General features: G+C 56.5%; 1 protein-coding gene across 2 annotated transcripts in view; it reads left to right on the forward strand.

Annotated features, from left to right (window-relative positions):
• AHRR (aryl hydrocarbon receptor repressor) overlaps window positions 1–14,214 on the forward strand; it is a 74,005-nt gene extending 59,791 nt beyond the window's left edge. For both annotated transcript variants that reach the window (XM_068535092.1, XM_068535093.1), the window contains exons 6-11: window positions 3,914–4,043; window positions 4,961–5,097; window positions 6,654–6,841; window positions 9,578–9,639; window positions 9,860–10,001; window positions 10,431–14,214. In XM_068535092.1, coding sequence (XP_068391193.1) covers window positions 3,914–4,043; window positions 4,961–5,097; window positions 6,654–6,841; window positions 9,578–9,639; window positions 9,860–10,001; window positions 10,431–11,424 — 1,653 coding nt within the window. In that variant the 3' untranslated portion in view covers window positions 11,425–14,214. The remainder of the gene's footprint in view (window positions 1–3,913; window positions 4,044–4,960; window positions 5,098–6,653; window positions 6,842–9,577; window positions 9,640–9,859; window positions 10,002–10,430) is intronic.
• The last annotated feature ends 700 nt before the right edge of the window (window positions 14,215–14,914 follow it).

The following is a 14,914-nucleotide window of genomic DNA, read 5'->3' on the forward strand; positions in this document are numbered from 1 at the left end:
TTTCCAAATGCCATTAAATCAGGCCGTGCCTCTAGTTTATGCAAAATATTTCGTGAACATGTTAGAATAGCTTTGTGCTATTGTAAGCTTCTTGTGCAAAACGCCTTACAAAAAGTCAGGAACCAGGTATTTCCTGTCACAACCTGAGTGCAGCGTTTCAGTATCCTGCACTTCAGCACTCTTTGAGATGAATGGATAGGCTTTCGATGTATATTTTAGTTGCTGTTGCCGTTTGCTGCTTCAAGATGTTGTCCGTTCTCTCGGAGGTCAGCGGTCGGGGCAGCTTGTCCCCGTGTGAACCGGGGCAGATGTGAGGGCCTGTGGAAGGAAGCAGTTAGGAATCCACAGGCATGGAGAGTGGATATGCGACCTCTCTGCACAGAAAGTAGAGATGGTTACTGCTGGAACGAGCCGTTTGTGAAAACGGTTGTATCAATACTTTTATCCTCAACTCCGCAAAGGGTGGTTTAGAGGCAGGATGAAGACCGCCTGACCCAACCAAAGCAGGGCCTGTTTTGTGCTGTTTGATCATTGTTACCTACTCCCTCCCCTCCTTCTCACGTTTCCCACCATTTATTTTTCTTGACCTCGTTGGTAGGAATCAGACCCTAGGAGATTAGGAAAGACGAAGGGCAGCCACGCTAATTGCTACCAACTTGGTTTCCCCACCCCAGGTAACTGGTCTTCAAATTCACCTTAGTCAGCGATGTCTCCTCCAAGTCAACCTGCCTCCTGTGCCCGTTAAGCCACAGACCCACACCTTGCGTCCCATTCGTGAATCATCTGAGGTGTGTGGAGACGGCAAACGGGGCAGCAGGGAGGCCCTGGGGTTCTGCGAAGCTTGGGGTCACCTGCTAAAACTCACCAGAGAACAACCTGGATCACAGTGCCTGTATATCAGTTTATGGTGAGAAGTATCCAACACTCAGAGGTCAGCACAATTTTTTTCCTTTAATCAAAACCATGGAGGGGAAAATGCCATCCATCAAAGCAGGATGGAAAAACACCAGATTCCTAGTAATGAGTCAAGCAAATGATATGCAGTATCTCCACACAGAAAATATAGAACATTATTTAAAGAAATTAAAGAAGATCCAGATAAATGGAAGGATATGCCATATCCTGGACTGCAGGACTCGATATCATTATCATAAAAACATCAGATCAAGTTATAGAATAACATTAATTAATAACACTGCCGTAAAAACTGAGCAGCTTCTCTGGGAGGAAACTGACAAGCTAATTGGGAATGCAGAGGGCTGAGCAATCCCATCCGTGGGGCGGTGGGGGGTGTGATTTTCCCTGGGACATACAATCCCGGAGACGAGACTGCCTGTCGAGCTCAGTGGCTGAGACGTGTGGGGTCGGTGGAAGATGAACAGGTGGACGCATAGGACAGAGCGGAGGTTCAGAGCAGCCGCGGGTTTACAGTGAAGCTGGTGCTGCCGAGAGGTGGGCGGGCGCTGGTCTCGTCAGTAAACGGTGCTTCGTGAACTGGATCCACATGAAAAAAATGAGTCTTGACTCCTACCTCACACCATGCACAGTCAATATCGGGTGGGTGGTGGAAGCTTCTAGAAGATAACAGGGCAGAGTTAGGAGGTATATGAGGACAGAGTACATAGACAGGACAAAACCTCTAAAACCCTGTCCATGAGGAGAGACTGATGAATCAGGCTGTGTCAGACCCATTAAGAGAGCAGCAGGGCAGGCTAGGGAGTGGAGAAGATTTTTGCCAAGGAATCCACTCGAGAAAGGACTCCTGTCCAGAAGGATGAAGAGCACTGACAAAGCAGCAAGACAGCTCAGTGGAAATTCATGAAAAAGACAGAAGCAGGCAACACACACACACACACACACACACACACTCACATCTAAAAACCAGTAAACATATGAGAAGATGTTCAATTTCATTAGTCTTCATGACGTGCTAATTAAAGCCATCAAAAGAAACCATGATGCATCCACCACCGTAGCTCAAAAAAAAAAAAAAAAAAAGAGCGTTGAAAATACCAAAGGTTGGCCAGAACATAAAGCAACTGGACTTTCACACACTGCCACAACGGAAGTGTGCATTCGTATGCTCACTTTGGATGGCTGTTTGGCCTTTTCCACTAAAGCTGAGGCTCTGCTCACTCCATGACCCAGCCATTCCACTCCTGGGTGTGCATCCAACAGAAACGCCCTCGAAGACACAGCAGCAGCCTCTGTAACAGGCTCAGACGGGAAATAACTCAGAGGGCCCAGCAGTGAGTGGATTAATCAGTCGTGGTATGTTCCTACAGTGGAGTACCACACGATGGGGGGGGCTGAAACACTGCCGTCACACGCACCAGGGGCCGTGTCACAACTGTGATGTGACACAGAGGTCACAGCGCTCCATTTGCATCCAGTATCAGCCGGCAGTGCGGGGTTCTGCGCCACGACCGCCTCTGGGGAGGGTGGAGGGAAGGGGTTCTGAGATGCTGTAGGGGTCCTGATTCCTGACTGGGTGGTGAAGCCGCATATTTATGATTTGGGCACTTTTCAGACTATGCGTTATGCCTGCATCACAAAAGCGCATTAGGAAGGCATCGCTATGGGATGTGCCCTTGTAACCATAGAGCTACCAGGTGAGGTGGGAGCCTCCGGTGAGAGGGAGCCTCCAGGTGAGGTGGGAGCTGCCAGGTGGTTGAGAACCAGAGGGTGCGGCAGGTGCCACCAGGTCTCAGCAGGAGGGAAAGTCAGGTGTGCCCACGTCCACCATGAGTTGGTCCCCCGTCACGCCAGACTCCCTGACCCTGGACAGCACTGACCAAGGACCCCAGTCACTTCTGACCTCAGGGTCCTCTTCTTTCTGTGAAAACAGTGTCCTGGGCTGGGGGGCGCACAGGTGAGAGAGCCCAGCCTTCGACTTACGAGCATACTCATTTTCTACCTCCCGAGGCTGCCCGTTAGATGTTCGGGGCCACAGCTACAGGAGGGGCCTGTGGAGAGATGGTGCACCTCGTCCTCTCTGGGTGGGGCCACCTGTTACCTTCTAAGGAGGTAACGTCACTTGTGAAGTCTTGATCCTTCAGGAACTCTTCCTCCATCTAGTTGGTATAGTGATCCAGTTGAGATATGATTGAAACTCAGAAATGGACCAGTTGAAGAGGTCACAGACAGCACCTGGTGGGCTGGGGTCCCAGGCGGGTAATGAGAGATGCCTTTCAGTTAAGAGAGGGTAGTGGGGAGACGTGCTCCAGGCTCGTCATCCATCGACACTCTGTGGATGTTTTTGCCAACAACAGCAACCGTCGAGTCTAATGAAGCCAGTCTTCGTAGCCCGTGACAGTGGCCTTTGTGCCCCAGACCGCAGTTTCCCAGAGTGGACCTGTGGGTCGGCCTCTGCGTTCGGGGCCCGAGCAGGTGGGAGGACCCAGGACCAGAGAGAGGGCTGGGGACTGGTGGGTCTTGCAGCGTCCTACCGGGGGTGGTGGTCAGGCCTGGAGGTGCTGGCCCGGCCCCCATCTCACCTGGTGGACCCCAGCTCACTTCACAGGGATGCTTTCCTAATTCACTTTTGTGATTCAAGTATAACAGATAGGCTGGAAAGTGACCAAACATAAACGCACAGCTTGATGAGGTTGGAGTCAACTTGGGAAAGTGGGTATCTTGACCCCAAGTGACCTTTGGTCTCTGAGTCCCCAACCTGGCCCCTGAAGGCACCGCCCGGCCTGGGGGGCACCCGCAGTGTGCCCGGCTCTGCGCCTCGTGAGCCGGATGCCTGGTGTCCAGGCCATGTGGTCATGTCCTCCGGGGAGGGACTTTCTCTTCACAGGTGAGACTTGCCTTTGACAGATGGATGAGACATTTTCGCAGTTATTAGCACTGGAATAAAGTATGGAAATTCACTCAGGGTAAGGCTAAAATGACTGTTGCCATGTTCCAGACGGACGTGATGCACCAAAATATTTACGACTACATCCACGTGGACGACCGCCAGGACTTCTGCCGGCAGCTGCACTGGGCCATGGACCCTCCCCAGGCTGGGTGTGAGCAGAACCTGCTCTCAGAGACAGGTGGGTCTTGGGGGGGCCCTGGTCTAACTCAGCCACGGATCGCCCCCTTTCCTTCCGGTCCAGTTGATGCGGTGTCGACGCCCCCTCCTCGGAGACCTCCTCCCGCGCCCCGCCCCACCCTCCTCCCGCCCCACGTGGCCCTCTGGCTCCCGAGTGCTTCTGCGTCTTGGGCTGCTGCTCTGTGCCCCCCAGGGCGTGGGCGTGAGGCCGAGAAGCCACGGTACTTGTCTCTGGTTTTGCAAACTCCCCCTCAGATGCATGTCTTCCAGGAAATTCCTTTCACCCACTTTAGATTTACCTGAAAAAATCCCCCAGAGACTGTTGTCTGTTCAGGGACGTTGCCCCCTGTGAGCAAGACCCCCTACAAAGTCCCGGATCCGTGGCCCCTGCCCACTGGACACACAGGGCAGGCATCCAGGTGCCCAAGAGATTGCAGAGCCGACAGGAGCTCGAGGGGCAGGGCGGCGCTCACCTGGGGTCCAGTGCCGGGGAGGAGGAGTCCTGGTTCTCCCACCCATCTCCCCACAAGTGGTCCATGATTCAGGAGGAGTTTCCAGCACACCTTCACACAGCAGCATGATTTACCCTGTAAAGTTAGAGAAAAACGCAACCCCCAGGTGCCGACACACAGTTTCACAGAGCTCAGAACAAAAAACCCTGAACTGGTCAACAGTCCCACGTGTGGTTGTCACACACGTGGTTGTACCAAAACGCAGTTTTCAAGGGCAAAGACCTGGCTTTGTCAGGGCGGCTGGCTCTGTGGGGGTGGGGGCGGGAGGGATGCTCAGGGACAGATGTCAGTTCGGGGCAGGCGTGTGTGTTACGTGCTGATAGCTTGCTGTTACATTACGAACTTGCTTATCAGAGTGTGTTTCCGGTTTCTCCCTGACCGCCACCGCCTGTGCCAACGCGGCCAGGAGAGGACGCCGTCCTGGGGAGGCTCCTCCGGGCCCAGGAGGGGGCCGCGGGCTGGCCCACCGAGTACTCGGCCTTCCTGACGCGATGCTTCATTTGCCGCGTGCGCTGCCTGCTGGACAGCACCTCGGGCTTCCTGGTGAGTGAGCGGCTGCTGGGTGGGAGAAGCCAGGGGCCGGGGGTGCTGGCGGCACGCAGGGTCCAGCCTTGATGCGGCAAGGCTGAGTGACGGCGGGTGGGTGAGAATGAAGTGGGAAATCCGCTGGGGCGGATGAAGTACTGGCAACCCCCTGCACCCCGCTGCTCATCTCTTATTCAGGCAGTCAGTTGGTTGTCCAGGAAGTCTTTTGTTTTGATCATACTTTGTTCTCAGTTCTGTGGGAAACTAAGATAGTTTTCCCTCTACGTGAATGTAGGTAGATTTTACTGTACAGTGAGGCGGAGATCGAAACCTAAGCTGAAGTGAAGCTGTGTCAGAAGCACCAAGCAGAGGAAACAAGCAAAAGAAATCAGTTTAAAAAGTGTCTCATCATATTTTACTGCGAGGTTGGTCACTGCACGTGCACGTGCAGGAAAGGGGTCCGGCACGGACAGTGGAGGCGCTGAGGACAGGGGCGCAGGCAGCGGCATCACATGGCCTCCGGCTTCACCACAGCCGCTCCTGCGCCTGTGCAGAGCCTGTCCACACCTGGCAGGTGGGGCTGCCCACGGGAGCCCGTTGTCAAAACTTCAGGAATATAGAGATCCAGTTGATATTAGGTTGGCAGCTCGAAATCAGCCATGGTGGGAAGTTTTACACCGAAGAAACTGTCAAAAGCTACAAATCAGGGCTTTTTCCCTCTGGAGAGCTGGATGTTAAAGATGTCCCAGCACCACTGCCCTGACTGCTCCACCAATTATGTGACCATCACATAGTAGGTGCTCTGCAAGCATTTGTTCACCCAATAAATTCATAGACAGATGGAGGGATGGACAGATGGATGGGTAGATGAAGGGATGGTGGAAGGAGGGAGAGATGGATGGACAGATGGCAGGACGGAGGGAGGGGCGAATGGACAGACGAGGGATAGGGAAAGAGTGCAGCCACCCTGTGGGCTTATTCCTCCATCCAGGGCTGGGGCACCCTGAAGTCACCTGTGAACTAACTCTTCCATAATAGGGAGGTCTTTTATTTTCTTTTATCACAAACTCCAAAGTTACTTTCTGGCTTTTTAACTCACACCACGTGCTCCAGATAAACAAATCAAGTTGTCCCTAAGTTTTATCACCATGAACGACAATTGTCAATGAATGACAATTTGGAAGCGGAGGGTTAATGTAGAACAGTCCTCAGAGATGATGTGCTCCAGCAAATCCTCCTGGGGGGCTGCCTGGTGGCTCCGGCCAAGTCCATGCACGTTCACGCCCCCGAGTGAGGGCTCGCACACCCACACACCCATGAGTGCACACATGAGAACACGCTGGAAGGTTAGAGGATGTTACAGGGCTGCCAGAGAAACCCCGAGTCATTCAAAGGCGGTAGGGAGCGCCTGTCCCAAGGGCCAGCGTGGAAGATGCGTTGGTTCGTGGCTCCTTAGAGACTCGGGATCAGAGCTCTCTGGCTTTCTGTCCCCGGGAATGTGAGTTCCACGGCCTTTGACCACGTTGATGATTCACTCTGTGAACATGCCTTCGTTTCTGTCTTTGAAACACCAGACGATGCAGTTTCAAGGGAAACTAAAATTCCTGTTCGGGCAGAAGAGGAGGGCCCCGTCGGGCGCCGCCCTGCCCCCTCGGCTCTCCCTGTTCTGCGTCGTGGCGCCCCTGCCTACTGCGGTGAAGATGCAGAGCGTGTGTCTGAGGGCGAAGCACAGGGTAGACGTCTCGGCCACGCCGGACACAAAGTGAGTAAGAGCCCCCAGCAGCCGCAGTCCCATCCTGGTGGTTCAGACACAGCGTCTCCACACTTAGTGTTTTCTGTCTATTCCTCCTTCATTTCCAGCAAGGAATACAATGACAAGCTTGTTGTTTTTAAAGTTACTGCATCACGTAGGAAGCAACTATTAGAAAAAAGAAAACCTTTCACTGATATTTGTGAACTGTGGCACCAGACACTGCTGCATCTCTTCATGCCTAAGCCCTCCACTTACGTGGGCCCGCGTCCCCCGCGGGGGACGGGAGGCCGGACCGCAGCCTCCCTGCCTCGCTCCGCGTGCTCTCCCTCAACACCAGGCTCGCCGCTGGGGTACACGCTGCAGACAGGCGTCCCGCACACATCGCGCCACCCCCGCGTCTTCTTGGCTCCTCAGAGTTAGGTTTTCTGGGAGATTCCTGTCTATAATTTCTCGGAGGTTTTCTGGGAGATTCCTGTCTATAATTTCCCGGAATGGGTTACGTCTGTGTTGCATGGGTCAGGTTCTGGGAGAGATGAAGATGCTGTGCGCGTGCAAACCGTGTTTCCCGTGGTGCGAGGGAGACCCCGGGCGAGAGGAGAGGCGTCTGAGGTCCGCCTCTCTTCTTCCTCAATACCCTCCCCTGTGCCGCGACCAGGGGCAGAATGTCTGTCAGCAGACCTGAGTCTCCAACCCGCTTCTTTGTCCTTCCTCAGTACCCAGGTTCCCCTTTGACCTCAGCGCCCGTTCAGATGGCCGGGCTCAGAGCCCCCTGCGTCCCCATTCCTGCCCCGGGTTTGCAGGTGCAGCCATGTCTTCACGGCCTCTGGGTCCCGCACGTGCCGGCTCGTTAAGGCAGCAGTTTTCTGGAGCATTTAAAAATTAAATACATATGCCTTCTTTTTTCAAAGGTGGAAAATGTTGTAAAATAGGAGGGAGGAAAAACAGAATGCCCGCGGGGAAAACCTCTAAGAATAACTGATGAAGCAACTAAAACGTGAGGTGCGACAAAGTACGTAGATTACGCTCGACCACACCTACACGTGTCTTGCCGGCGAGTCGGCTCTGCCGCGCCTGCTTTCTCCCCACCACCTGGGCTAACGCTGGGGAGAAATACCCTCCACCGGCCTTTGCCGTCTCAGAGTTCTCTGCTTTCGAGCTCTCTGGCGTGATGATGGTAACTGAGCCCCACACGATGAGCTCTCCTCTTCTGTATGTTTCCCCAGCCCTACGAACGAGATGGAGGGAAAATCGTCCCCTCCCATCGCTTTTCCTAGAGGCCCTGCTGCCCCCCGGTGGCCACGCGGGGAAGCGCAGGTGTGCGGACGGCACCCCCAGCCAGGGCCGCGCGGGAGCCCTGGGCCCGGGGCGGTGGGTGCGGGCTCCCCGGCTCACCTGCCGCTGCCCTGGGCGGCGTGGACACCTGGACGTCCCTCGGAGGTCTGGCGAGGGTCTGTGCGGTGAGGGTTAGGGTGCTGCCCACAGAGTGACCGCGCAACGAACACTAGACACACGTTGTACAGAACATCATTAAAACTGGAAGAGAGGAAGAGCCAGCCAACGTTTAGGAAAGAAGCAAATAGCTTCTCTTGACTTCAGGTTTTCTGGAGCCGAATTCGGCTCTGAACCGAATTCCTAACCGGCCTCGGTGCCTGCGTCATGTTCGTTCCCTTCTGAGCTCAGAGGCTGTGAGGCGCTAGCCCGGGAGCCCGAGGCCCAGGAGGGTCGCTCCAGAAGGGACGTCGTGGTCGCTGGAAGGCATTTCAGGTCCTTCACAGCTTTTCCTGAACGGGACTTTGTGATACACCCTCACTCCTAAGTGTTCACAGGTTGTGTGTGTGTGTGATCTGTCTCCTGACTAGTCCTTCATGGACATGAACCGTGTAGAAAATATTTGAGTCGCCCGATGGTACCTTCCCCGCTAAGGGTGACGCTCCAACCTCATGGCTCTGTCTCCGTCTCTGGCTCCGTCTCTGGCTCCGTCTCTGTCTCCATCTCTGTCTCCGTCTCTGTCTCCGTCTCTGGCTCCGTCTCTGTCTCCGTCTCTGTCTCCATCTCTGGCTCCGTCTCTGGCTCTGTCTCTGGCTCCTACAGAGACGCCCAGAAGATGGAGAGGTAGGGCCACTGCAGTGCAGGAAGCCCTGGCTGTGGTGCCAGTTGGACAGGGTTTGAATCCCATTCTCGTACCTGCTATAGGGGCAGCTTTAGGCAAGTCACTTAACACTTCTGAGCCTTGTTTTTTCTTTTGAAATATAAAGAAAATATGATCTCCCAGGATAAGTTGCACATTGCCTTAGGATCTAAGATTATAAGATCTGTGAGACATGTGTGTGTGTGTGTGTGTGTGTGTGTGTACACACACTCCCCTGGGGCGATGGCTCAGTATCGCTAATTTAGTGCTCATGATGACTTTGTAAACTACCGCAAATAACTACTGCAAATCAGAGGAATCTGTATTTCCATTCTGACCATCCAGAAGAAAACAAATGCACCGAAAGTCATCTTAGGCGTATGTCTGCTTTCTGAAGGAAATTCATTAGTGCTTCATTGGCCTGAAAGGTGATGAGAACTGGAATTTTCAGCAAACCTGTAACTGGGAAAAGGCTTTACAATCCGTACAGGCTTAAGAAGCGTGAGGTATTGTATCTTCTGCTCTTGGGTGTGACAGCAACACGGGTCGTGTTGTAATTTCTGCCCTCGACACACGTTTAATCTGCATGTTGTTTTGCTGTTTTCTGTCCTTCGCAGAGCAAAAGCTGCCGCAAGTCTCTGTGAACCAGAATTGTACGGAAAACCCAATTACTTAGCAGGTACTTGTTAAATTCTCCATCTCATCTTTTTGAAATGGGTAAAATGACTGTGCCCCTGGAGACGTGCTGTGTTCTGTGGCGATGCCGGCTGGAGGGCTGAGCGGCGGACGGGTGCCCGGCCCCTCGGGCATTTCGGGGGAACCGATGTGCCGCTGGCGCTGAGGATGAGTGCTCGCCCAGCCCCGGCGCTGCTCACTCTCCCTTTTCCGAATCCTGACAGGGAGGAGCAACGGAGAAAATGGCCTGTCCGTGTTCAGGATGCCCGCGGACGCCTGCCACTGGGGCCGGCTTGCAACCCGGGCCCCCTGCCTGTGCCTCCGGGGCGGCCACGACCTCCTCCTCCAGCCCGAGGGGGCCGCAGGGTAAGTGGCTGAGGCACCCGTCAGGCGGCCTCGACCACGGCGGCTGAAGCTCTCTCAGTGGGATGCGGGGATGCGCAGAGGGTGCCCACACCCGCTCCTCACCCTGGAGGTTGTCGTCACCCCTGTGGGGACTGGCCGGGGACAGTGGGGGCCACGGCCGTGGCTCTGCCCATGGTTTGGACCCCCGGGTGACGCCCGGCCTCCGTGCTCACCTTTGCTCAGAAACCCTCTCCCCTCCCTCCCCTCCCAGGCCCCACCTGCCCCCGCCTCTGGGTGCCGGGAGACCATGGGAAGGCCCGTTCAGGAGGGGCGGAGGCTGGCCCCGTGTCACAGGGCCACAGGCAGTGCAGAGCAGCCCCGGCAGGTGGCCGGCACCATCGTGATGCAGGGCCTCCCCCTGCTCTGTCTGATGGGCGTCTCTTCCTGCAGGGATGGGCGAGGAGAGGAACTAGTGGGGGTGCCGAGGGGCCCCTCCTGCCCAAGGGAGCGGAGGGACGTCCTCCCGTACAGCTGCCACCTCGAGACACAGGGACCCTCGAAGCACCTGAACTGGACGCCGGGGAGACACGCTCAGGACGGCGGCACCAAGCTGAAGCTGGAGCCCGGCAAGGGCGACCCGTTCCCCGCCGCGCCGGCCCGTGGCGCCTGCCTGCCCTACCCGGGCACACAGGGCACTGTCCACGCCGTCAGGAGTTCACCTGGCTCTCACCAGCCAAAGCCTCCCCCCGGGGCCTGCGCCGGCCGGACCAGCAGAGCCTTGCGGGATGGCCCCCAGGGCCAGGCTCCCCCTCCCACCAGCTGCCCCTTCCCTCAGGGGAGCCTGGAGGACGGGCTTCCTCGGCCGGGAGGGCAGCGTCTCCCCGCGGGGTGCTATCCCACCGAGGACAAGCTTCGAGGCGTCCCAATGCCCCCGGGAGCCCCGTGTAACCCCGTATTGTCACTCGATGTGCCCATCAAGATGGAGAGCGAATCCGGGTCCGAGGATGCGGCAGACGGCTACTCTGTGTCCCCGAGCCAGGCGTGGCTGGGGGCCAGCGACGTGGCCAAGAGACAGCTGGTCACTTTCCCTACCAGGATGCACCTGAAGATGGAGCCGGACTCCAGGCACCCCCTCTACAGCCCGCCCCTGGGGCCCGGCCTGCTGGGGGCCCACCCCAGGCCCGGCAGGGAGCTGGCCCCGTTGCACCCCGCACACTGCGCCTGCCTGGAGCCTCCGCCCCGCCTCTGTGCTGGGGGCCACCAGCCCCCCAGCCTGGGCTGTGACTGCCATGCTCCCGGGCCTGCGCCCGTGGTCAAGCTTGAGCCCCTGGACTCGCCCCCGTGGGCCGCTCACAGCCAGGGCGGGGTGCCCGGGATACTCCCCAGGAGCGCCTTGGCGACACGGGTGCCACCCAGAGACCCCGAGTGCACATTCCTGCCGTAGAGCCGGCGTCCGTAAAGGCTGACGTCCGTCCCTCGGCCGGCCGGGATAGCAGTGCAGGGGCAGAGACTTTCCTGAGGGAGGTGCGTGCAATAGCAAATCCTGTATCTCGTCCAACGCCACTGAAGTTCTTAAATGCAGAGTGGTCTTAAGTCTGCTCAAGTGTGACGGTATTGCCCTCTAAGGGGACACGGTTTCTCAGAAAAAGGCCGGAGCGAGCTGGGCCGCCTGGCGGGGCAGCACTCGGTGCTCTGAGAGGTGCGGCAAGTGAGGCCAGGCGACCGGCGACCTGGCCCGACCGCAGTGTCCAGCGCCCACCACCAGTCCCGGCTTCCCCGACGCCGCCTCCTGCGAGTGGACCTCGGAGAGCAGCCTCACCCTGGGGGTCCCACTGCCGGGACAGCAAGTTGGGAATCAAGCTTATTGAGCGGCAGGTGACCACTTGCCCGTTCCTGGGAGGAGCCCAGAGGCTCCAGGCGGAAGAGGCTGTCAGCACCGGGCTGGCACTTCACGACCACGACGTGCAGCGTGTGCCTGAGGCGCTGGCGCAGGCTGAGGCCGGCCCGCGGGAGGATTGGCCGCATCCCACCCTGTTCCTCCTTACGCGAGCGTCTCTGGCGTGGTCAGGGGGCCCCGAAGGTGGTTCATGCTCATCTGCCTCTCACCGCATCACGCAACCTAGCTTACAGGGTCTGGATTTGGAAGTCTAGAGAAGTACAAGACGTAGGGGGAGGAACGAGTCAGTCCAGTTGTCCAGCTGTCTTGCTGACTCTCTACAGGTTTTTAAATGAGACGCCAATCGTCATCCCGGGAGGAACTAGTAGAGACAAGACAGACAGGTAATGCTTTATAAAAACGAAAAAATTGTGGGGACTTCCCTGGCGGTCCAGTGGTTAAGACTCCGTGCTTCACATGCAGGGGGCGCAGGTTCGATCCCTGGTTGGGGAACTGAGATCCTACATGCTGTGCGGTGCAGCCAAAAAGAAAAAAAAAAAGAAAAAAGAAAACGAAAAAATTGTGAAGGTAACACATTCTGAACGCAGGAAATTAGGATGCAAAAGAATAAATCGGAAAGTGCAGGTCACCTGCAAATCACCAGGGGTGGCTCAGGGCTCAGGGCGAAGTTCACCGCGCCTTCCGGGGTGACCCCACGCCACGGGTGCAGTTAGTGCAGGACACGACACCAGGGGACAAAATCACCACCGAGCAGGAGGAAGCTGGTGGGAGATCCCCCTGTGCTGGGGCTGGAGACCCTCCTTACGGATGTGGTCATCCGTCCCGGGAGTCTCGGGAGGTGCAGGGGCCCCTTGCAGCCCCGCCACGTTCAGCGGGGGGGTCTTTCTGTCCGGCATCTGGGGCTTTGGGGTGTCAGTGTTCAGCTCCCGAGTTAATGCTGAAGCTGTCTGCTAAATGCATTGTCACCTTGTCGGACTCAGGACTGGGCTGGCGGGACTGGGTCTTCTGGACCCTTAGGCAGCTGCCTGCTTCGTGGAGGGGCTTCCCCTGGGGGGCGTGGGGGGAGCCGAAGGTCCCCCCCCGGACTGACAGAGGTTACCCGTTGGAGCCCCGGCTTGGGAGTCATCCATTTGTGGCCTCCTGGGATCCCCGAGCCCTGCCCAGCAGCCTGTTCATCTCTGCCCAGCCCCCGGGGGCCTTGCAAAAGTGACATCGGTGCTGTGCTGTCTCCCCCTCCCCGTCACGATGGCAGCCCAGCGCCCGTCAGGACCACCTGCTTCCCACCCTCGCTGCCCGCTGGCTCAGCATCCCTCTCTACTTAGTTCTCACGCTGAGCCCAGCACACCTGATAGATTTCATCCCTAAGACAAGGGGTGGAATTTCGGAGACTTCCTCCTTCCTCTCTATTCAAGCCAAGTGCCCAGCTCCTCGCGGACAGCCCGGCACCGTCTCTCAAAAGTAACTGTCAGCCTCTCTGGAGCTCCCTCTGTGCAGTGTCACCCTCAGCACAGGGGTGGGTGCTGGGATGCACCGGGGCACCCCTCAGCGTGACGCCTGCCCTTCCCGTCTCAGGGTACAGCAGACAGGTGCGCCGCACGCACGTTAACACGTAAGCGGGAAAACCCTGGACCGAAAAGGTGGAATTGAGAGACACCATTGCATGTTTGCACGCTGTAGCCAGATCCCAGCGTAACCAAAGAAGAGCTGCAGGCTGAAGGACATTCAGCTGTCCCCGCCCATGAGGGCCACGGTGCCCAAACGTTCCAGATGCACCCACTCTCCCAGGACCAAGTGCACCAAATTGGTCACGGTGGGTGGGCGGACAAGTCGTGCGTTGCGATGCAGAATTCAGCATCTGGACATCAGCGCTGCAGGTCTTGCGTTCTGGAGAGGCCATCATGCTTGGGGCCCAGGTCCTGACATGCTAGGTCGGTGGGAACAAAACGTCCCTCAGTCAGCACCTTTGTTATTTCCCAGCCATGCCCCTGCTGAGAAACCGTGTGGGGAAGGTGAGGATGGAATGTAGAAGGCCAGATGTGGCCATTCCTGCTTTAAAATGTCATTACCAGTGCTAATTACGGGCTTGTATTTTCTGTCGTCTGTAGCTTTTGTCTATATAGCTGAAAAAATATTAAAATCAAATATGATGTAGGAATGGGGTGGAAGGGAGGAAATAAACACAAATTATATTTTATATTTTTGCAGTTTCTACTGGATGAAAAAAGTTTTCAACATCTGGACTGACTTGTTGAATTTTTAAAAATGGATACGCTATAATATAACTTTTTGTACTGTTTTCTCAGTGCCTTTAGAAAGCTTTCAAATACATTTCTGATACTGTGGTTTGTATTAAATTTGCAATATTGATGTAAAATAAATCATACGTTAGTACACGTTTACTGTAAATGGAAACGTCTACTTGATTTTCCAAATTTATTTCCTTTAAAGCGTGTGTAGGCTAATTTATATTATAAGACTGTCCTTCACCACCAGATACGAGGTGGTAATAAAAGCACAAGTGCACCCGGGGCCAAAGGAGGAGCGCCGGTGGCCGCTTTCTCAGCGCTCCCTCCCTTTCCCGCCCGTCACTGAGGGTTGGGGGGGACCATCCCAGGTGTCTTCAGGACACCCCAGACTCAAGCTCTCCTGCGAGGAGCAGACACCTGGCCCCGTGTCACGTGTGTGGTGGGGTCGGCCTCGCCCTGTCCAGGACCTGGTGACAGGTGTGTGTGGGCAGGGCCGGGAGGTCACCAGGGCCCGGGCGGAGACCCCTCCCAAGGCCCAGGGGGCCGTGTTTTCATTCCCTTTGTTTGGTCAAGGAACACCCGCAGCCTGCACAGGCGTCAAGTGCCCCATACAGAGCTTGGATCTGCCCGTGCTGCAGCAGTCGCGCCCCGGCCGGCCGCCACCTGCGTCCTGCAGGCCACACCCCCGTCTCTACTCTGTGACTCCCTGTCCCTCCTGGGGAGACCCGGCCAAGCTGCCCCCGCCAGCCGGGCCTAAGCCGGCTGCTCCCCGTCCCTGGAGGCCACCTGCC

This window comes from Eschrichtius robustus, chromosome 2 (assembly GCF_028021215.1).
Source record: "Eschrichtius robustus isolate mEscRob2 chromosome 2, mEscRob2.pri, whole genome shotgun sequence".
NCBI lineage: Eukaryota > Metazoa > Chordata > Mammalia > Artiodactyla > Eschrichtiidae > Eschrichtius > Eschrichtius robustus.